Genomic DNA, 20,792 nt, shown 5'->3' on the forward strand with positions numbered 1-20,792 from the left:
AAGATGGTAAGAGGGCAAAAGATAGCCCTTATATAGCAGCAGAGGTAAGTTTTAAACACTGGCAGTTGAACTTTACTTCAAGTTTTGCCTAGAGCAAACTTCAAGTTGAACATTCCACGAATAGAATTTGAAAGGAAGTCAAGCTTGAAGACACTATGGTTCATATCTTCAAGTCAGAGCCAAAGATATCCTAACCCTGCAGGAGAAACTCGAAGACTGCTGTATAAAAGCCTGAAAATTCATATTCAAGAGAAAGAAAAACTTCATTGGCGCAATGACACGATTTGAGATGCTTACAATACTGTACAGGATACCATTCCAAAAACCATTCTAAAAGCCCATAAATCAAATGCTAAGCCAGTCCAGGTTCACAGCCTCTAGGCCTCCTTACCATCAGTGCGAATCTTAGCCACATCCTCGCTGAGACTCTTGATATCTTGGCTTGAGTTCTCAACAGAACGAGTAAGGTCTGACACACCGCCAGGTGCTTCTTGGGCCTGCTTCATCTTTTCGTTCTCGAATTCCTGAGGAGTGTACGTTAATCCCCGAGGAGTATTGGCAATCTCGTTGAGTTCACGCTCCGACAGGACATCATTCAGACGGGGACCACGGGATTGCATGAGAACAGTTGCAGGACCATCAATCTGCAGGAAGAGTCTATCTCCCCAGATGGTCATGCGAGACCAGGTTCGCAGCTTGTGGAAGAATCGCATAGTAGACTTCCAAGCATCGGAGCCAGTAACATTTTGGATAAACTTGACGTTTTGCAATAGTCGAGGGAACCTGTTTAGGCCAGGAATTTGGAAGCTGAGTGTGGTTGACTTGAAGCGGTATGGCCTGGGAGGATTGGAGGACATAGTATAGGCGACCACGTTGCTTTGAAGACGTATAAGCGAGATACCATCATATATGGAGGGATTCAAAATCGACATACCTAGGGTGGGCGATATATTGCTCGCCTTCTTTTAACTCAACCGAGTAAACCTGGCCGTTACCGACCAATGCAATCAGTCCTCGTCCAGTGACTTCGGAGCTACCCCAGTGAGCCAAGCCCTGCGCTTGATTAGCTCGATGATTCGATCGTGACCAATGGTCTCTTACTCACAAGGTTTGTGTTGATAGTGGGCTTGATTGACAGAGACCGGCCTGTCCATGCCAGCAGAGCGCGCCGTTGAGCAACCATCCAATCCACAGAGCCATTGAGGTTCACAACAGTGAAGGAAGTATTCGGAGAGCGAGTGGAGATGAGCGCAGTGACGGGGGTTGCTGAAGAGACCTATCCCATTTCAATTAGCATTTTCGCAATAGACTGATCCAACTAGGAGACATGCGCCATACCTTTTGATAAAGGAAGGGTACGCCGACAGCCGCCCTGCGGAAGGGTTCGAGGACACTCAATGTCGAGACCACCTATTGCAATCGAGTCAAAGGTCAAAACTGTACTATAAACCATATCCAAAAGACCAGAATCGATCACCCACATTGTCTGCCTTGCCACTCAGCCCTACTAGGGTACCTCGGCGCGTGTATAGATTCTGCGAAGCGGAGAGCGATACTGAAAGGAGTGAATATGGGGCGCCAACAACATCGAATCGCGCATCTATCGGGATCAAACGGTTAGTCTCAATTCCTCTCAGCATTCTCATCCTAATACTCACCTCGCGACTGAGCCGAGCTAGGCGTGCCGGCGAGGGGCAGGTGGTCCCCATTGACGGGCTCCGCGGAGGGAGTTGCACGGATCTGCACATATCGTGTCTGTCGATGGACACGAGGAACAACTCGAGTCCAGGACAAAGTCCGAACACCTCGAAGCTTGAGGGCAGGACTCATGGTGCCAAAAGAAGGACTGGGTTGGTCAAGAAGGACTTTCTCTACGTCAGTTTTCGGAGCTTCAAGCAGAAAACACGGGAAATCGTGGACCCGAACAACGGCAGTAACTTACTCTCCGCATGGTTCTCTTCTACATAATCTATGGGTAAAAAGTTGGGACTTACATTCAGATTGGATTTTGGGGATTGATTTTTCTGGAGGAAATATTATTATTCCTTTTTTTCCCTTTGCATTTTGGCCTTTTTCATTACCTAGAGAAAGGTCTTTTCTACCTTGATCACCTTTCTCCGAAGCCGGCGGCTCCCAAGGTTCTATCGCGAGCTGAGCTGCGCACGCCATTCCGTTCCCACCTAAGCTACATAATGCTCCCCTAACCTCGTCTAATCGGTGCACAATCCGCATTTTTGTGGCTAGGTTTACTACAATCTAGCAGCCATGCTGCTCAGAGCAGCTCGATCATCATGCTGGCGCCCGGCGTTACGCCCACAGCCGCGCTCCGCCGGACCTTATCTACGCACGAGACCAGTTCCCACGCAACTACAAAGACACAATTTGTGCGGTACCATCCGGAACCAAGCAACTACCAGCAATGAAGACTCTGCGCCCAAGAATACCCCAGCTACAGCTACCCCGTCCGCCCAATTGTACACCGCAAATGCCGAAGCTACAAAGGTGGAGGGGCAGGCCGCAAGCCAGCCCAAGAAAGAATTACTCAATGAAACCGCCCAGGCCAAGAAGGAACAACGGAAGGCAGATTGGGAAATCATGAGGGAAATGGCCAAATACCTCTGGCCAAAGGTACTTCTCCTGTCACAGAGGTATTATTGTCAATGGAGGGCCTAACATTGTACTAGAATGATTGGGGCACCAAGCTTCGTGTTGGAACGGCTTTGTCATTGCTAATAGGAGCAAAGGTCTGATCTCCCTGATGAATGTTATGAAATTCATGCAAAGTACTGACGCAAGAATAGATCCTCAACGTGGAGGTGCCATTTTACTTCAAGAGTATTGTGGATTCAATGAATGTGGACTTTGCTTCTGTAGGAGGCACCGCCTACACTGTAGCGGGATCTATGATCATCGCATGTAAGACCGAAAAACCCATACCAGTTAAAGCTTCCAAGCTTCATATCTAACATCTTCTCAGATGGAGCTACTCGAATCGGAGCCACTCTGTTCCAGGAACTTCGAAATGCCGTTTTTGCCAGTGTAGCCCAGAAGGCCATTCGGAAAGTAGCGCGCAACGTGTTTGAACATCTTCTGCGTCTGGATCTGAATTTCCATCTATCCCGTCAAACCGGTGGCTTGACTCGGGCCATCGATCGTGGTACCAAGGGTATCAGCTTCTTGTTAACATCCATGGTCTTCCATGTGGTACCCACTGCGTTGGAGATCTCAATGGTGTGCGGTATTTTGGTAAGACTTCGTGAGCAGATGAAGAAAGCAGAAAATGTTGCTGACATTCTTCTAGACATATCAATATGGCTTTCAATTCGCGGCTATCACAGCCACCACTATGGTTGCTTATACCGCATTTACCATTACCACTACCGCGTGGCGAACCAAGTTTCGACGCCAGGCCAATGCAGCGGATAACCGTGGAGCTACAGTGGCAGTGGATTCACTCATTAATTACGAGGCTGTCAAGTACTTCAACAATGAAAGATTCGAGGTAGCTCGGTACGACAAGGCTCTCAAGAACTATGAAGATGCCTCGATCAAAGTGACCACCTCTCTCGCACTGTTGAATTCTGGCCAGAATATGATTTTCTCGAGCGCATTAGCAGCCATGATGTACCTGGCAGCCGATGGTGTCGCGACGGGATCATTGACAGTCGGTGACCTGGTCATGGTGAACCAGTTAGTCTTCCAGTTGTCCGTACCACTGAACTTCCTGGGCTCAGTGTACCGTGAATTGCGCCAATCTCTGCTGGACATGGAGACGCTGTTCAACCTGCAAAAAGTCAACGTAACGATTCAAGAGCGACCGAACGCCAAACCGCTGGAATTGAAGAGCGGCGGCGAGATCCGCTTCGAGAACGTCACTTTTGGCTACCACCCGGACCGACCAATTCTCAAGAATGCCACCTTTACCATCCCGGCTGGATCGAAGTTTGCTATCGTAGGCCCGAGCGGCTGCGGTAAATCCACGATTCTCCGATTGTTGTTCCGCTTCTACGATACTCAGACTGGTCGTATCCTGATCGATGGACAGGACGTGCGAGATGTAACTCTTGACAGCCTCCGGAAGGCCATCGGAGTTGTGCCGCAGGATACTCCGTTGTTCAACGATACAATTGCCCATAACATCCGATACGGCCGGCTCGATGCAACGGATGAAGAGGTGAAGCGAGCCGCGGAGCGTGCCCGTATTCATCAACTTGTTGCTGGGTTACCTGATGGTTATGAAACCGCCGTTGGTGAGCGTGGTATGATGATTTCCGGCGGCGAGAAACAGCGCCTAGCAATTTCGCGTCTCTTATTGAAGGACCCGCAATTATTATTCTTTGACGAAGCTGTAAGTGGTTCCACCCCACCCCCATCTTCCCTCCCTTTGTCTATTACATGCGTCATTTGGACCACAATGCTGGGACTACATGATACTAATCTTGTTTTTTTTTTAAACTCGTTTAATAGACATCTGCCCTCGACACTTACACGGAGCAAGCCCTCTTACAGAATATCAATAGTATTCTTAAGGAGAAGCGTCGGACGAGCGTGTTTGTGGCGCACCGCCTCCGAACCATCTATGATAGTGACCAAATTCTGGTTCTAAAGGATGGTAATGTGGTTGAGACGGGGTCCCACCGCGAGCTCCTGGACCTTGAAGGTGTTTATGCCGAGTTATGGAATGGTTAGTCCCCACCTCGTATTATGGAGTTCCTTATTTCTTTTTCCTTTTTACTAACCAAGTTTTAATTTAGCCCAAGAGCGAAGTCTGGCTCAAGATGAGGAAGTCGAGTAAATGAGAAGTTAACTTACAAATATCTTGGAGTACATAGAGAATTAATCTAAATCTAGATTAAAATCGATTGCGTATGTAACATGGAGTCAAGTATGGATGAAACAAGGAGAAGCCCAATTAAACCAATGAGAATAATAATTCTAACCTTGGGAAGACGCTAATCCACGTTGTCAGGGTCTCCACCGCGTGGTTTTTGGTACGTGCTTTTTTTGTTTGTTTTTTGTTTTTTCTTCTAGCTTGAGTCCCGCTTAAAATAAGGAGTTGATTAAGGAGTTTTAATTGTTCGATGGGTTCTAGTCCGTGTCTTGGTGGTCCTTAGTCTTTTTTAGTGTCTTTCTCTAGTGTAATTGTGGATTCTTCTCCTCTTGTCCCTGTTTACTCTCGTTAACTCTCAATTCTTCACTTCCTTTTTCTCTCCCTTATCCAGTCCACTCATTTAACGCGATTTGTGCAGCCACACTCTTTTGATCTAACTCCATTCTTTTTAACCGAGTACATTTACTGGAGCATTCCAATTGGATTCTTGTTCTCCAGCCCCTCCGGATTTTTGTGGCACTCACTAGTTCCTGGCGCTTGTTATCTTTTTGTGCCGCCTTTCCCCCCCTTTTCACTTGAGATATACGTGAAATTGAATTGAAAGGGAAAAAGAATTCCCTTTAATAGGTATGGAAAGAAAAAGGACATCAGATCTGAATTCATATCCTTCTATTCAAAAAATTAGGACCCTGAATCTGACTTATGCAAACAGTGACGTTCTTAAGGATTCCGTCCGGTGCCGGTCAGACCTCACGTTACGTACTACTGCATGAGGGAATGATTATCCATATATAGAAACATTCTGGATCTCGAACTTGAATACTTTGAACTTCAATCGAATCTTCTCCATCTTTCATCACTTTCATTTTCATTCATACAAAATGGGTCTCGCTCTTTTTGAAAAGCTTCAAGCTAGTACGTCAACACAATATTCATGCTTAACTCCGAATCTCGATTTCACAAATGAAATATGAGGGGTATAAGAAAAAAAAAAGATAGAAGAAGCTAACATATTACAAATTTAGAGCTTGAGCTCTACAGACTCGAACAACGATATGCCCGCCGCAAACACCGAAGCACTTTCTCTACAGGCGCCCAATATGTCGACGGCGAATACGTTTACAACACAGGTGCCAACTCGCCCACAAGCACAATCTCCAAACAATCAACCGGTAGCTGGTCACGACCATCTGGCTCGGGATCTCACGAATCTCGTTGGCGGTGATGATCATTCATAACAACTGAGTATCACTCGTTCTCAGTTCGACTCGATTCGATTCGATTATCTGGTGTACATATTGGCGCTTTGGAGGCTTTTTTCTTTCGTTGATCCGTTTTGACCTTTTTGCTGCCACTTTTAGCCGTGTGCTTTCCTTTTTCTTCGCGACATGTCCCTGCGAAGATTTTGACGACCTTGTGCATAGTCGCCATGTCTGTTCCGTTGGAATATTTCTTTTCTTTGTCTATTTTTTTTCTGGTCATGATTTGGATCAGCGGCGACTATCACCAAAATAAAGGATTCTTGTGTTTTGTCGAGGATGTCCTGCATTTCCAAGGTTGAAGTCGGGATTCTGGCACTTGACAGCTCAAGTGCTCTCGACTATTTTCTGTTCATATTTCACTTGCACCATACACATATTTTCATAGAATTGAAATATTGAGTTTGGCCAGAAGCTTACCTTTATGAGATCTTGTTAAACTAGATCATATAGTATTTACTCTGGGATATACGGTCTCAGTCTAAGCAGTATTATCACCGATATAGCTACATAGTATAAGAACAAGCAGCCTGAACTCATGTAATGAAGTAAGAAACATGGGTATCTTAATCTACATTTTCCCCAAGGCAAACCCTCATTTTTTCTTGCGGCCCCCAATACCAAGTTGCTGTCTTAGGTTAGGAAGACCCGATCGTTGTTTCGGCGTCGTCGAGCCGCCCTTCGCGTTAGGCTCTCCACGATTGGGGCCCGTCAGAGTACTCGGTCCTGCAGCTCCCAGGCCTAGATTTCCAGGACCGGGGCTAATCACACCAGCTCCACGCGGCGTGTCAGGAAAACCAGATCGGTCCCGAACTCCTGCAGTAGGGAAAGCTGTACTAAGTGATGGATGTAGCGAATCCACCTGATCTATCGTTTTAAGCTTTGAAGCCTGAGCACGACGAGCCCGTTCTTGAACAGTTTTGAACTTGTCAAGCATCTCAAACCAACGAATGGCGTTTTCTTCGCGGCTTTTCATACGGGGTCCCGTGGGACGATCATACGAGGGAGCGGCTTGGGGAGCGCTGCGAGGACTATTTAGCAAGGGCTTGCTCTGATCGGAATCTCGATTTGCATACCTGCGGGGTCCGCCTTGGAGAAATCCAATATTGCTGACGCTGTTCAAGCGGTTCTTGAGCGCAGCAAATGCGGAGCTTTGGGGGAGGAGCATGAGAACACCGTAGAGACATTTGTACAAGTAGGGGTATTTTTCGGGCTCGAGAAGTTGGAGACGAAGGTCTTGAAACTCATGTTAGTTAGGTTTTGAATAGGCGCGGTATCAGTGTGTGAACTTGCATGTAAAGACGGGGGATTCTAAAAGCTGTACAAGTTTGTCGATTTGAATGAGCATGTTGACTGTCATTTCAAGCTCGGCACTGTCATACGTTAGAAGGCTCCAGTGACTAATACTAAATAAGACTAGGCATAGACTTACAAAATCTGGAGGAGGTTGTAGGCCTGCTCATATGCTTGAGCAAGCAGGCACAAAGAGAACGTAGAGACGGCATTATGGCACCATGACCGGAAAAGGGTAAGAAAGAGCGTTTGGCCCTCCTAGTATTGAATGTCAGCCAGCTTCAACTAACACATCAGTATATCCAAGAAGCAGTGCTTACCCTTGAGTCCAGACTTCTCAGGCGCTTCCTCATGTCTGATAGTTCTGGTGCAGTGATCAAGTTATTGTTGAGATTTTGCACCATAATGCTTGCGAATTCAATGTCCTTTTTGGAGTTAGTAAGGCGAGCCATTACCTGGAAATTTTGCTGAGATCTTACCTCTTCCTTTTCAAGACACTCTGCCAGAGTCCGGTAGATACGCTCCGGGCTCAAGTTCAGACAAAGCTGTCGGATGATGAGATTTCCGCGTACTTCCAGCAGATGTCGGTCCGTGGAGAAAAGCTGTAGTAAGTTAATCATAAATGAGGAAAAGTAACTGTCTTCGCTGTGCTTCGAGATCTGGGATAGTAATTGGAGATCCTTTGTCACAACCGCTTCTGCCGGATCGGAGAGTGTTTTCAGTAGGGCCGGGAAAGTCCCATCGTTGAATGCGACTACCTTCCGAGGTGCCTTGCGGTGTAACATGATAAGCCACGAGAGCGCAGCTACCCGGGTAGCTTCGTGCTCGTTGAGGAATTGCAGCGTGAGAGAACTAACAGCCGCGGCATAATCCAAGTCGCCCGGTTGGAATGGAGTGGAAACAAGGCTACTGCGCGGCGTCATTGCAGAAGACTCTTGTACTGACCTCCTGCCTTCGAGGCTTGGAATCTCAGAAGACTTTCGTTCTAAGCCCTCCTTACTGGGCGTAACAGAGGGAGTCTTGGATGACGCGTGGGCTGCTTCGTCAGTTGTATCATCGGAAAGCGAGTAGATGTATTCGAGTAGAGACTTGTTGACGTTGTTTGCAGCTGTTCGGACATTGGTGGCACCACTAGACATAGCTGGGAGCACCTGAGTAAGTAATCGAGGAACAAAGGGAAGAATATCTTCTGGGCTAATCTCGAAGAAAGTATCGATCCAGCGGAGTGCAGTGAGTGTCATCTCCTCCTCTATCAATATGTTAGTGTGGACAAAGAAAGGCTACACGGCGCTGAAAGACTCACCATAAGAGGTGTCGACAAAACCCACAAGAATGTCCAAAATCCTCGGATAGTCTATTTGCACATCTTGTCCCGGAATCCAATCTCCCTCGGTCTGTGTGATATCATCGGAAACGGAAACTGATGCCGAATCCACCACGGCAATATCATCTCTATCATCCTCTGTTCCACCAGCGGTGTCCACCGTCTGTTCGGTTTTGCCACCTAGGCTGATCGTGTCGCTTGTCGCAGAAGGCCGGTAACCTTGAGACTTGCGGCTTTCTTCAATTCCCTTTTTTAGGCGGGTGATTCTTTTGATTTCGGCGAGAAAGCGGTCCAAAAGGCCTTGTGCTGCGACATTGACATCCTTATTCGGCCCACCCAGAAACTTAATCAAGCCTTCCAAAAACTCCGGCAGGTAAGTAACCAGTTCTAAATCGGGAATCGTGTCAAGAAGTGTCAGCCAGGACACCAGGAAGTTGCGAGTGAATGGTCCGATGACATGGATTCGTTCTTTCAGTAGAGGAATGAATTTTGCGAGAGAGAAAGCTGTAGGCAAGTCGTGTTCTTCGAAACCCTCTGGGTCTGCTATGTCCTTCTCCGATAGCTGGAGGACAGAAACATACGAAGCTGCCGACTCCGCAACAATATCTTTGACCAATCGATCGAGAAGTTCCGCCCCGTTCTTCACTGATAGCTCAGAGTCAGAGGCAAGCTGCGATAGATGATCAGCATCAATGAGTATATGTGAGAGCATTTTGAATTATTACCTTGGCTAGCGCATCAAAAATCTCGTTGAAGAAGAGCAGAATCTCTCCTTTGGCCACCTTCGCGATGTTGTACATACTCTCGCAAGCATAGTACCTGACGCGAGCATCTTGGTCGGAAAAGCAGGCCAAAACCGGCGGTACAATCTCCTTCAGATAAGGCGCTACACCTTCCTATAATCCCCATATCAGTCCAAGCCTTCGATATCTCTCTTTACTGGAGGACTCACAGATCCCAGAGCAATCGAGGCTGCGGCCAACCCGATCAGGCCACCATTTCGGGCATGTGGCTGATGCACGGCATATGCATAGTCATGACACAGCTGCTCCACAATCTTTTGTATCTTTTCGTGTTCCGATTTGAAGACGGCATCGCGGACGATTTTCTCGAGCCTGTGGAAGAGTCACATGTCAGCGTTATTCGGTTCTGCCGCTCATGCATCTTGACTGGGCTGCCTATAACATACTCTAAGGCTCCCTGCTTTCTTTTGTCATAGAGTTTGTCGTTGAGGAGTCGCTGGATAGATTGATCCATTGCTCAGTAGCGGGGAAAGCTGTTCCAAGCTCCGATTAAGCAATGTTCATGGTGGAGAGGGTGTTTTTGGAGGGATCGGGTGATCAAAGATCGGTCGGCAGGGAAATAGCCTCCAGCAAAATAAAGCCAGGCGGTAAAGAACAATCAAAATAATAGCATCCACCTGTGGATCCTATTGAATGAGAGGGTGGGGGTAAAGGTCATGAAAGGACGATGTGATGTGTTGTCAACGCGGAGTTGAGCCCAAGCGCGGTGTGACGTATGTCAGCAAAAGCAAATCGGCGTTGACTCGGGCCGATATAGATCGGTTCCAAGGTTATACTGAGACATCTGGAGTGAAAGAAATTAACAAAGAAGTACTTTTTCTTAAAATAAACCATAACAGAAACAAAGGATATTCAATAACTGTTTTATGTGTTTCAAATTTACAGCCTGTGCTAATGACTCATTTCCTTCGTATAGATGTACTGCAGTAAGGTGAGGGGTAGTTGATTGAGTAGGCTGGACATGTACCTCGTATGTAGTAAAATCATGATTTGAAGCAGGTGGGCGTGATGAGAGATCATGAATAGTACTGAGAATTCAGACTACTAGTACTTAGGGGTAACCATTTACCAGTTGACGTTGGCAGAACTTGCATGTGAAGTCAACGGCCAACATTTAACACATGTTTACTGATCCTATTATGGTATAAGAAGACAAGGCTCAACATTCAAATGTTGTGTTTGAATGATGATTTCGGCTACTAGTATTTCTTAAATCATGAACTCTATGTTTTTACCTGACATCACCACTTTCTAAGGAGGAGTGCCTACATAATGTGTGTAGTTACTAGTTAGTACTTTATACCGAGGGTTCTAAGAAGTCAAATACTTCCCAAGGGTTCATAGTCAAAATGAACTATATGTAAACCTAGGTATCTTGGTAGATCTATATCCTCATTCTGTACTTGTATTATTGATTTAATTTATCAACTGACATTCATCGAGCTCAACTTGGAATTCTCTGGGGGAACTGGGGAAACCGGGAAGCTTAAGCTTATGAACGGCATCTTCCGATACCCCGGTCACATGAGCGGGACTATTGTTTACGAGCCCATAGCAAAAAGGAATAAAGGACACTTTTCAAATTGTTTGCTATCATCTCATTTAGTTCATTTGGTCTGATAAGGTTCTCCACAAATGGTCTCACTTGATTCGTGCCCGCATGTGTCATCTCTCCTCACTTGGAGTTGTCCTGAAGTTATCAGGCTAACAAGCCAGTTGAAGCCACTCATGCTCTCTATGTGGGGGGGGATTGTTTGAGATTTTGCCTTTCTCGGAGAGATATTCGCAGATAGCATGCGAGGAATTACCAATTTGAATTGGGATGGGTCTCTCAATTGAATTTTAGTGACGGTCAGAGCTCTAGCCGAGAGACTTATTATAAAAGGCAGCCCATATCGATGCTACTAATAGTAGTTGAGTTTTTGAATTCAATTGATCTTATGCCAAAGAAAGTACTTGAAATCACATAGTCAGAGTTTATTCATTTTGCCATTGATAAGAGTCCCAAGTCTCTCATACATTCGAACATCACCCAGCATGGCTAACAAGCCAGACGAAGTCAGGGAATCGCCACAGTATGATGGAGAGCAAGCAAAACCTACATACTCCGATGGCAGCGAGCTCATTTCGCTTGGTGATATTGACCAAGCTTTAGCTGCTAAGATGTACCTTGTCAATGATGTCCGTCTCCCTCATATGCTTGAATAGATATCACTCAATTTTTGCGTATAATGTTGGCTGACGCATATGAGCAGGCAATTGACATGATTGGTTTCACATCATATCATACAAAACTATTTTTTCTCAATGGCTTTGGGTAAGTAGTAGACTGGTACTTGCTCGTTTGAAACACTGAAGGTCTTATCAGCTAACCTTCGAAACAATGTCAGTTATGGAGTCGACTCACTTTTGCTTTTCCTCATGAGTATATCCGCCGATCAAGTCGTGGCACAATACCCTCCGAAGTTTAAGCGAGGTGCACAATTGGGCTTTTATCTTGCCTTACTAGTTGGTGCACTATTCTGGGGCAGCACAGCAGACATAATTGGCCGAAAATGGGCCTTCAACTTCTCACTTCTGATTAGCGCCATCTTCGCCATTACGGCTGGCGCAGCTCCAAATTACCCGGGATGGGCAACCATGGTTGCCTTGTCAGCTTTTGGGTCAGGAGGAAATCTAGTACTAGACACCACTGTCTTCCTAGAGTATCTTCCATCCAACAAGCAATGGCTACTTACACTGTTAGCAGGTTGGTGGGGAGTTGGCCAGACTGTGGCTGGTCTGGTTGCCTGGGGTTATATGGGTAATACTAACTCTCTTCCATCCTTCAAATGTTCAACCCAGAAAATGGTAATTGCCAGTAATGAGCTAACGGAGCTTTAGCCAAATATAGTTGTCCAACTGATGGATCTGTCCCTTGCACAAATGCTAACAACATGGGATGGAGATATTTGTTTTACACATGCGGAGCCCTTGTTTTCATTTTAAGCATTGCTCGAGTACTGGTTATTCGATTCCATGAGACACCAAAATTTTTGCTTTGTCAAGGCCGAGATGAAGAAGTGATCAAAACACTTCAGGATCTCGCTAACAAACATGATCGAGTGTGTCATCTGACATTGGATCAACTCCAAGCGCATGGCCAGATTCATAGCTCTCACGCTCAGAATAAAGCATCGTTCTCTGAACTAGCTGTCCATGTACGAGGTCTCTTTGTCACAAAGACTCTAGCCTTATCCACATCCCTTGTTTGGCTCTCATGGGCTTTGATTGGATTGGGCTATGCGCTATATTACGTTTACCTGCCAGAATATCTAGCTTCACGAGGCTCTTCTGGAGCGAATTCCGTCGATATTACCTGGCGTAATTATGCAATTACCAATCTGTGTGCGATACCAGGTCCCATTATAGCAGGATTTATGTGTGAAATGCCAATGTTTGGACGAAAGAGAACGATGTCTATTGGTGCAATCATTACTAGTGAGTTAACATGATAGATCTTTACGAACAATAGCACTGACAAAATCCAGTGGTATTTTTCTTTGGATATACGGCTGTCAAAACAGATGCCCAAAATTTGGGCTTTTCATGTGCGATCTCAGTCTCGATTAACATCTATTATGCGACTCTATATGCCTACACGGTGGAGGTTCTGCCATCTGCACATCGCGGCACAGGAAATGGCATTGCCGTTGCACTGAATCGATTGATGGGGATGGTTTCAGCTCTTATTGGCGCCTTTACTTCCACATCCACCTCAGTGCCAATCTATGTGTGCGCGGCTCTGCTTGGCATGGGTGGCATTCTTGCTGCTCTATTTCCTTTCGAGACTCGCGGGAAGAAGAGCATTTAGTTATCATGTCATGTAGTATTGACTTCAGCTATCACGCGGAGTAAAATCTATGTATCCTATCTCTCGTCTGCTTTAATTGATAAGACACGGAATAAGATCTCAAAACTAAATTAAATCACTCAATTCCAAAGTCCAATCTCGGAACGAGTCCGTTCAGCTGATCTCGGATGAGACCGTCGGCCTCCGTCCGTATCACAAGGCTGCATGGACCAGGATCTGCCTACCAGAACGGAAGTTGCCCTCGTGATACAGTCTTATCTTTTCAGATTTTTTGCACTTTTGGATGATTGAATGATATCATGTCTGAAGTACCAGTAGGCAACAGATGGGACCAAAGCAAGTAGATTTACCTATTATTACAAATTTCCCACCTCCCAAACTCCCCGATAAGGATTCTCATGATCCTGAAATTGAAAGAACGGATCATGTGTAATATCCATGAAAGACATTTCTGTCGGAAACCCAGAACCTGGCCATCCTAATGGATCCCGTGGCAGCGGCTGTTGAGGTGGGCCACCAGTACCATTATAATCAACCGAATTTCGACTAGATCGGATCCATGGCTCATTTTCTGAGTTTTCTGAAGCTTCCTGGTCAAAAGTACTCGAATATGGTGGCAATGCCTGGCCTCCATCTGATGTATCCACCGCTCTAGCGGAATGATGGAAAACTTCTGTCTCAACGGTCATTTTATTCTGGTTCTTTGGCGGAGGCGGTATAAATGACTTGTCAAAGAGACCTTCTCCTGGGGAAGCAAGAGTAATTTTACTAGAGCTGTGGCATAGAATGTCCCACATCAACGTAGTATCTATTGACAGTGTCCTTCGGGCTAGACGATGATGGTTCGCACGCGGGCTAACAGCAAATGCTGACTGAGTAAGCTCTTGGATTTTTTGATGCTATAGTAAATTGTCAGTCTAGATTGAATTGATGATATATGATGATCACATACCAGCACCTGGCATCTTGGCCATTTTGTAGCAAGGTTGCTCAAGTATCGTGTGCAAGTTTCGAGCTTCCGGTGAGCGGATTCTCGCATAGTGGTATCCGCGGCACAGCAGTAATAAAGATGAATTGTGGCTGCTATTGCCACTGCATGGCATAGAAACGGATCAGATATGTCATACTCTTTTTCGACAATCATGTCAATTAGGCGAACTGTCCATGTTGTGTGAATCAGTGCCAACTCAGATGATGTCTTCCAAAACGTGTTCGGTACTGCCAGCTGAGCTGACTGCTGTGGTCGCCATGAGTAGAGAAAAGGGTGGTTGAGAACGCTGTGGACAGCGTGATAGGTGAACTGAAGGTAGAGCCAAGGACTCCAGTAGCCCCGGTCTCGATGTAATTCTTCCCGTGACTGATCCTGGAATCTCACGGAGTCGTATCTGTTGCAGGTGGGAAATTTCGTCTCAATGTCCATCAAATGGGCTCCAATAATTGAATATCCAGAATCAACGGACCAAGGAGGTGTAGAATATCCACCGGCGCAATGTGAAACGTATTCTTGAACTTCGCTCCACAGAGTCGCCAGTTGCACCATGTAAACCCAGATACCGCCTCTAGAAGTGAAGGCACCGTTTTCCTGAGGAGTCTGTGGCGGCTTCATCCCCATCTCACGCGGAGAACCATTATTAACTGCCATGTATTTTGGACTATGGATATCCCGCAGCATATTGAGATGCATACTGTGTGGCGCATAGTGTTGCTTGAGAACATGGATGCTCCAGAAAACCCGCCTTCGCTCTTCAAGAACGGGACTAAAATCTCCCTCATGCATTTCAATGTCAATACCAGCGCATTGAGTGAGATTTGATGCAAGGCCAATGTGCAGCCAAACGAGATGCGTGTCATTAGCTAAAGCGGTTAGATATGAGCTTGATGACGGGAAAAAGGAAATTCTCACCTATATACTCTGCCAATGCGACCAGACAGAGGCTTTTAATGGTTGAAAGATCCACTGTTCCCTGGGCGATCCGAAACATAGCATAGCTTCGAGTAGCTTCGGCGTAGTATCGACACAATTGATCTGTCCGTTCGCCCAAGAAAGCATTATTTGAATAGCGCAGAGCAAGACTGAGCATTCCGAAAACCACTTCTCTGCGACAAGCTCCAGGTATTGAAATATCATCCGGATCAAATAACCAAAGGGGCTGTTTATGACAATATTTGAAGTAGAGGGCAATTCCTTCTGCAACGATCTCCTTTGACGGCAGTGAAAATGGAAGAGGGTTTGTAGTCCGAATTATCACTTCATCTTCCTGCACATCTTGTTGCTCAATTGATTCTGTATTCTCGCGACTTTGTGGCGCCTGGGAAGCCGACCTGGGTGTCCTAACTTGACGACTTTGGCTGTCGTAATCAGTACTCTGACCTTCGTTCATATGAGGGATAATGGCGATCCGCACAGTGAGCCCTCTATCATCATCTCCATTTTCTCCTCCAATTGTTGTAGTCTATCTTCCTATTTCAAATTAGCCACTGTAAGGGTACTCTTTGAGCAGTCTGCAGGCATACGGTCATACCAGAACTCGATCGCCCCCTTGAGGCTTGTCAAAGAATTCATAGTTCCTGCTGTATTGGCATGACTGTCGTAAGCGCATGCAGGTGGAGCAAGCCGGACGTTCTCCAGGACATCTTGTCTTTTTGCGCCTTCAAATTTTTCAAGTTAATCATATATCCCCAGGCTCAATGCATCGGCTTCATTGAACCAAACCTACCTGCAGTTTTCACAGGCCTGATGTAATCTTTTCTGAACACGATTATTCATCTGGGGTAATTCAAATCTAGATATCAAAAATAGAAAAAAAGCAAGGTGAAAAAGAAGGAGAAGAGGTGAGCTATGCATAATAGACTGGTGTCCTTTAAAACGGTCGCGGGGTTACCGGGTCTGAACCCGCGAGCCGGTCATGATAACACGCGGGGGCGCTCCACTTAGATCATTAGACTCTATCGAGGGGAAACATTACCCATAAAGGGGAGCTGATGACACAACGCGTTCTGGACACTCTTAGCCTTCAAAAATTTTCGATTTTCCCTATGTGTCCCCGAGGGGTTACAGCTTTTTCGTTACACGACATATGTACGACTTTTACAAAAGCTAGAGAAGGGTAAGGACTAGATCGATGGATAGCATCAAGATTCAATATACTCGAATATTCAGTATCAGGCAAATTGAGTGAAAGCGCTAGAAATTATGCAGCTCAAAAACTTATCAAAAGAAATTTGAATCAAGGCTACCACTCCAACTGACCATTGCTACCGCTAGAGCATGATAACCCCGAGCAAAAAGCGATATCTTCTGCAGTAGCTTGTCCTGTTGAGTCTTGTCTTGCAGGCCAGATCTCTCTCCTCTCACTTTTCTCTTCTTCGCGATGAGATTTCAGAAGAGCTCTGACAGTATTCTGGAAGAAAATAGGAGCACTCTCAAGACGAGGATGCAGTTGGCCATTCACAAATATGCCAGCATTCAAATTTTTCTGAGCTGCATTGCAGAGATGTTTATCTTCGTCCAGGACTCTTTTGAAGAATGAATCAATGTACTCAAAATCTTCATCTGAGGCCTCTTTATGTCGATAAACCTCATACTCCATAGAGCAAGTTCCAGCAGATGTTGGGACACATCGCATCATGTAAAAGAAATGAGGTCTGAGGAGAAATGTTAATGAATATTCTCAAATTTGCAAATTTGTAAGACTTACGACACTGTCATGCAGGCATTGGGAAAATAATATGTGCTGGCGTTTTGAATGTCCTCACCAACCTTATCTTCCTTGGGTCGGGAGAAGTGTTGAATATGCCCTGGGGTCGAGATGGTGTAGTAATATGAAAGATCAGCAAGGTTGGCTACGTCAGGGTGCGCAACAGTGCAGTGATAGCATTCATTGTAATTATCCGCCAGAGTTTTCCAATTATAGTTGCCGGTCATATGCCAAGTATGATCAAACTTGTATTGACTGAAGTCGAATTTCTGGAATCGCTCCTGCTTATCCACACCTTTGAAATCCTCTTCCCAGGGAATTGAATTGGAAGATGCATTGAGGTTGACCCAAATAAAGCCAAGTTCGTCAACATGCACATGAACTGGAAATAGACTCTGATTCTCCTTTTGAAATCCCGGGACATCGTCGAATTTTGGTGCTTTGGCGAGCTTTCCGTTCAAGCCATATGACCATCCGTGGTATTTGCAGGAGAGTATCTTCACATTGCCTTCATTTTCTGATAGCAAAGGGAAGGCTCGATGACGGCAGATATTGTGGAATCCATTCAGATTGCCCTCTCGATCGAGACATAATACAAAAGAGAATCCGGCTTCTTCAAATTTGAGAAAATCGCCAGGCTTGGTGAAACGTAACTTGTGGGTGACCAGGATCCATTTCTTTGAAAAGATGGCCCTTCGTTCTAGCTCATATAGCTCTGGTGAGCAATACCAAGAGGCTGGAAGCGCTTTGGGTGGCTCATCTTGGATTTTGGGAATACCCGGCTTAGAAGGCTTGTATCCAAATAATGATGCAACTGCTGTAGCCATGATGGTAGATTGCTGTAAATGCTTCACAACTCGATCAGTGAATCTAACTTGGGTAGTCGGCGCCAATCTGGGTTATATCTTCCACATTTTGATCCATGCTGAACCCTCTTGAACATCTTTCCGATCACGCGACAGTGTACCCAGAATGTTGGAGCATGTGCTTAAACGAGGCGATTCGTGACGTTTCTAACGCGGCGTGGGGCCGACGGTGAGAGTGCCGTCCTACTCTCGCCGTGTTTGATATTCTATTATCGCAGACGGTGCAACCCGCCGAGTCAAAGATCAGTGCGTTTTTAACTTTTCACTAAACTCATAGCTTGAAGAGCAGCCGATCCAAGTTTAAATCAACACGGCTCATCGGCTTTTATGCCCGATCACGTGTATACACGCAGTGTCGAGACATGGATGCTTGACGGGATGTGTGGTCACTGTGGTGGCTTCAGCATAGTGTCACCTAAATTACCTAGGTAGTCATGCTCGTATTGTGCAAGTGAAACTTCACTATAAGAAACGCAGTAGTTTATGCTTAGCGATAGCTGAGATTGGAAAGGAGACAAGACTGAAGTCACGAATTGCTGCAATACGGAGTCCTCCGGTCATGTGCACCCCGCATTGTGATACATCGGATTCATGGGGCTGCGGACCGTCTCCATATGGAACCTTGGGGAGTCAATTCATATTTTTGGTCTGATAATTGAGTTTTGAATATTGAAGCATTCCAAATTTCGAGAAAATCAGCTCTCAATTCTGTTATCATCCAAAGCTGAAGCAAAATTATTTGTTTAGACACAACCACCATGGGCTCGATCAACACAACAGACGATGGTTCGAGATTTGTTCTGACTGCAGAGGCTCTGAACAAGGCCCTCCCTACTATGCATCCTACTACAAGAGCTATTCACGCGGATGATTTTGTCACCCCTCATCGCGCTATTGCCCCTGGTATGCACACGGCAGTGAACTTCCGCTATGCACGAGACCCTGAGCACCTGGTTCCAGAGGAAAACAAAGATGTGAGTTTCAAGTCTCTCTAAAGAAGATATCATTTTCTGACGGAAACCTCTAGCCAAATGCCCCTGATGACTCTCATGTCTACTCCCGCTATACTGCGCCGAACTCAAAGCGCTTGGAGGTTCTGCTGCGTAGCCTCATGGGCGGCGAGGTAATCACTTATTCTACCGGACTGTCCGCCTTCCATGCTATGGTGATCCTTCTCAACCCTAAGAAAATATTCATTGGTGATGGATACCATGGGTGTCATGGCGTTATAGACATCATCCAGCGACTGTCAGGCGTTCAAAAATTGGAGTTGACAGATATTGACCAAGCCGGTCCCGGCGACATCATTCATGTTGAAACACCCCTCAACCCAACTGGCGAAGCCCGAAATCTTGCCTATTACCGAGCCAAAGCAACCAAGAAGGGCGCCTATTTAACTGTGGACGCTACATTTGCGCCTCCTCCCCTCCAAAATCCGTTGGATCTCGGAGCCGATATTGTGATGCATAGTGGTACCAAGTACGTTGGTGGTCACTCCGATATGCTCTGTGGTCTCTTGGTCATTTCTACAAAGGGGGTAGAGAAAGGATGGATGAAGACTCTACACACGGATCGTCAATACATTGGAAGTGTTATGGGAAGCTTTGAAGGCTGGCTGGGTATTCGTTCGGCCCGTACTATGCAGCTACGCGTGATGAGACAGGCTGAGACAGCCCAAAAGCTTGCCGCCTGGCTGCAAGACCAATCAAAGGACCAATCATCTCCAGTTGGTAAAGTCATAAGCCGAGTTCAGCACGCGTCGCTCCAAGCGGATGATCTAAAAGATGGCTGGCTTCAAAAGCAGATGCCTGGAGGCTTTGGACCTGTTTTCTCTATCTGGGCTCACAATTTAGACCATGCGCGTCGACTGCCGAGCAGAATGTATGTGTTTCAGCATGCAACTAGCCTTGGAGGAGTAGAGAGCTTGATGGAGTGGCGAGCTATGAGTGATGCAAGCTGTGACAATCGATTGCTAAGAATAAGTTGCGGCATTGAGGAGTTTGAAGATCTCAAAGCGGATATCTTGCAAAGGGTGGAGTCTCTCGTACGTGAATTTCCTTAGATTTTGCTATCAAGTGCTTCAATATTCATACACGGCGGTGTTCCAATTACAATAAAATATTCCAAGGTTTATATGGAGGTAGGGTTGACCTGTGGTAGTAAATTTTCGCTACCTACTTCAGGGCTTCATACTCTCCTAGCATTCATCGGAATCCATGCCTGCAGTCTCTCTGCAGAAATTATTTCTTAGCCTCCATGTTGAAGATATTTGTTGGTGTTCCTTTGGCCCTGACTAGCCCCACGCTCCATATGGAGTGGCGTAACCATAGTAATGACCACTGGCCGCGCGGCTCAACTCCACTCTTTTTTTGATGCCTAACATCCCCCTCCGAATGTGATGGATATTTTCGTGCTAATTTCTTTCAACAAAAAGTTAGCATACTAGTTGATATACGAAGCTTATCCTTTAGATTGAATGTAACACAGAGTGAGCTACACTCAAGGTCAAGAGGATCACACTGGTGATATTGATGACGCGGTCTTCTGGAGTTGACACTAACATCCATGTTGATAGTGGCTGGGATAATTCTGCATATCCATTTTACACGTTCCAGCTCTACTAGATTATCTATTGGCAAAGCTTCTTTCTGCCAAGCCTCAAGCCTCATACGACATGATCCCAGCCATTCTATTGATCAACAGCCCTCAAGTGCTGGAGGATACACTAAATTTCGGCGCTATTATGAACATATCCTTGTTTCAGTCTCTTTGCAGAATTTTCTGTTTCTGGGATTCCGTATAGTGAAATAGGTCGAAATCATCCATCCTTATTTGAGAAATCCCAGGAAATGAATTCAAGCCGAG

The 20,792-nt window shown here is 45.9% G+C and overlaps 8 protein-coding genes across 8 annotated transcripts; 4 read left to right on the top strand and 4 right to left on the bottom strand.

Moving 5' to 3' along the window:
• Window positions 1-377: 377 nt before the first annotated feature.
• N7483_005240 (AIM24 family protein) lies at window positions 378-1,830 on the bottom strand (the record flags this gene model as incomplete). Its single annotated transcript, XM_057088677.1, has 6 exons — window positions 378-876; window positions 935-1,053; window positions 1,106-1,276; window positions 1,339-1,410; window positions 1,482-1,600; window positions 1,659-1,830. 6 exons carry the CDS (start codon window positions 1,828-1,830, stop codon window positions 378-380), a joined length of 1,152 nt encoding a protein of 383 aa, XP_056948506.1.
• Window positions 1,831-2,265: 435 nt separating this feature from the next.
• Window positions 2,266-4,795, top strand: atm1 (ATP-binding cassette Fe/S cluster precursor transporter ATM1; the record flags this gene model as incomplete). Its single annotated transcript, XM_057088678.1, has 7 exons — window positions 2,266-2,628; window positions 2,685-2,744; window positions 2,802-2,916; window positions 2,978-3,246; window positions 3,302-4,348; window positions 4,468-4,684; window positions 4,755-4,795. The coding sequence occupies 7 exons, from the start codon at window positions 2,266-2,268 to the stop codon at window positions 4,793-4,795; spliced, it is 2,112 nt and encodes a 703-aa protein (XP_056948507.1).
• A 917-nt stretch (window positions 4,796-5,712) lies between these two features.
• Window positions 5,713-6,056, top strand: N7483_005242 (uncharacterized protein; the record flags this gene model as incomplete). Its single annotated transcript, XM_057088679.1, has 2 exons — window positions 5,713-5,746; window positions 5,857-6,056. 2 exons carry the CDS (start codon window positions 5,713-5,715, stop codon window positions 6,054-6,056), a joined length of 234 nt encoding a protein of 77 aa, XP_056948508.1.
• Window positions 6,057-6,685: 629 nt separating this feature from the next.
• On the bottom strand, window positions 6,686-9,964 carry N7483_005243 (VAC14 family protein; the record flags this gene model as incomplete). Its single annotated transcript, XM_057088680.1, has 9 exons — window positions 6,686-7,326; window positions 7,384-7,463; window positions 7,523-7,641; window positions 7,704-7,808; window positions 7,863-8,632; window positions 8,687-9,377; window positions 9,433-9,603; window positions 9,660-9,822; window positions 9,897-9,964. The coding sequence occupies 9 exons, from the start codon at window positions 9,962-9,964 to the stop codon at window positions 6,686-6,688; spliced, it is 2,808 nt and encodes a 935-aa protein (XP_056948509.1).
• A 1,583-nt stretch (window positions 9,965-11,547) lies between these two features.
• On the top strand, window positions 11,548-13,363 carry N7483_005244 (MFS transporter; the record flags this gene model as incomplete). Its single annotated transcript, XM_057088681.1, has 5 exons — window positions 11,548-11,691; window positions 11,766-11,827; window positions 11,901-12,313; window positions 12,394-12,990; window positions 13,041-13,363. 5 exons carry the CDS (start codon window positions 11,548-11,550, stop codon window positions 13,361-13,363), a joined length of 1,539 nt encoding a protein of 512 aa, XP_056948510.1.
• A 356-nt stretch (window positions 13,364-13,719) lies between these two features.
• N7483_005245 (fungal specific transcription factor domain-containing protein) lies at window positions 13,720-15,963 on the bottom strand (the record flags this gene model as incomplete). The annotated part of the gene is made up of 4 exons (XM_057088682.1): window positions 13,720-14,262; window positions 14,316-15,217; window positions 15,267-15,816; window positions 15,886-15,963. 4 exons carry the CDS (start codon window positions 15,961-15,963, stop codon window positions 13,720-13,722), a joined length of 2,073 nt encoding a protein of 690 aa, XP_056948511.1.
• A 633-nt stretch (window positions 15,964-16,596) lies between these two features.
• On the bottom strand, window positions 16,597-17,888 carry N7483_005246 (iron-sulfur cluster-binding protein, rieske family domain protein; the record flags this gene model as incomplete). Its single annotated transcript, XM_057088683.1, has 2 exons — window positions 16,597-17,008; window positions 17,062-17,888. 2 exons carry the CDS (start codon window positions 17,886-17,888, stop codon window positions 16,597-16,599), a joined length of 1,239 nt encoding a protein of 412 aa, XP_056948512.1.
• A 797-nt stretch (window positions 17,889-18,685) lies between these two features.
• N7483_005247 (cystathionine beta-lyase) lies at window positions 18,686-19,989 on the top strand (the record flags this gene model as incomplete). Its single annotated transcript, XM_057088684.1, has 2 exons — window positions 18,686-18,901; window positions 18,955-19,989. The coding sequence occupies 2 exons, from the start codon at window positions 18,686-18,688 to the stop codon at window positions 19,987-19,989; spliced, it is 1,251 nt and encodes a 416-aa protein (XP_056948513.1).
• Between the last annotated feature and the right edge of the window lie 803 nt (window positions 19,990-20,792).

This window comes from Penicillium malachiteum, assembly GCF_028827825.1.
Source record: "Penicillium malachiteum strain IBT 17515 chromosome Unknown utg000002l:1.0-8849297.0:1.0-8852440.0, whole genome shotgun sequence".
NCBI classification, from domain to species: Eukaryota; Fungi; Ascomycota; class Eurotiomycetes; order Eurotiales; family Aspergillaceae; genus Penicillium; species Penicillium malachiteum.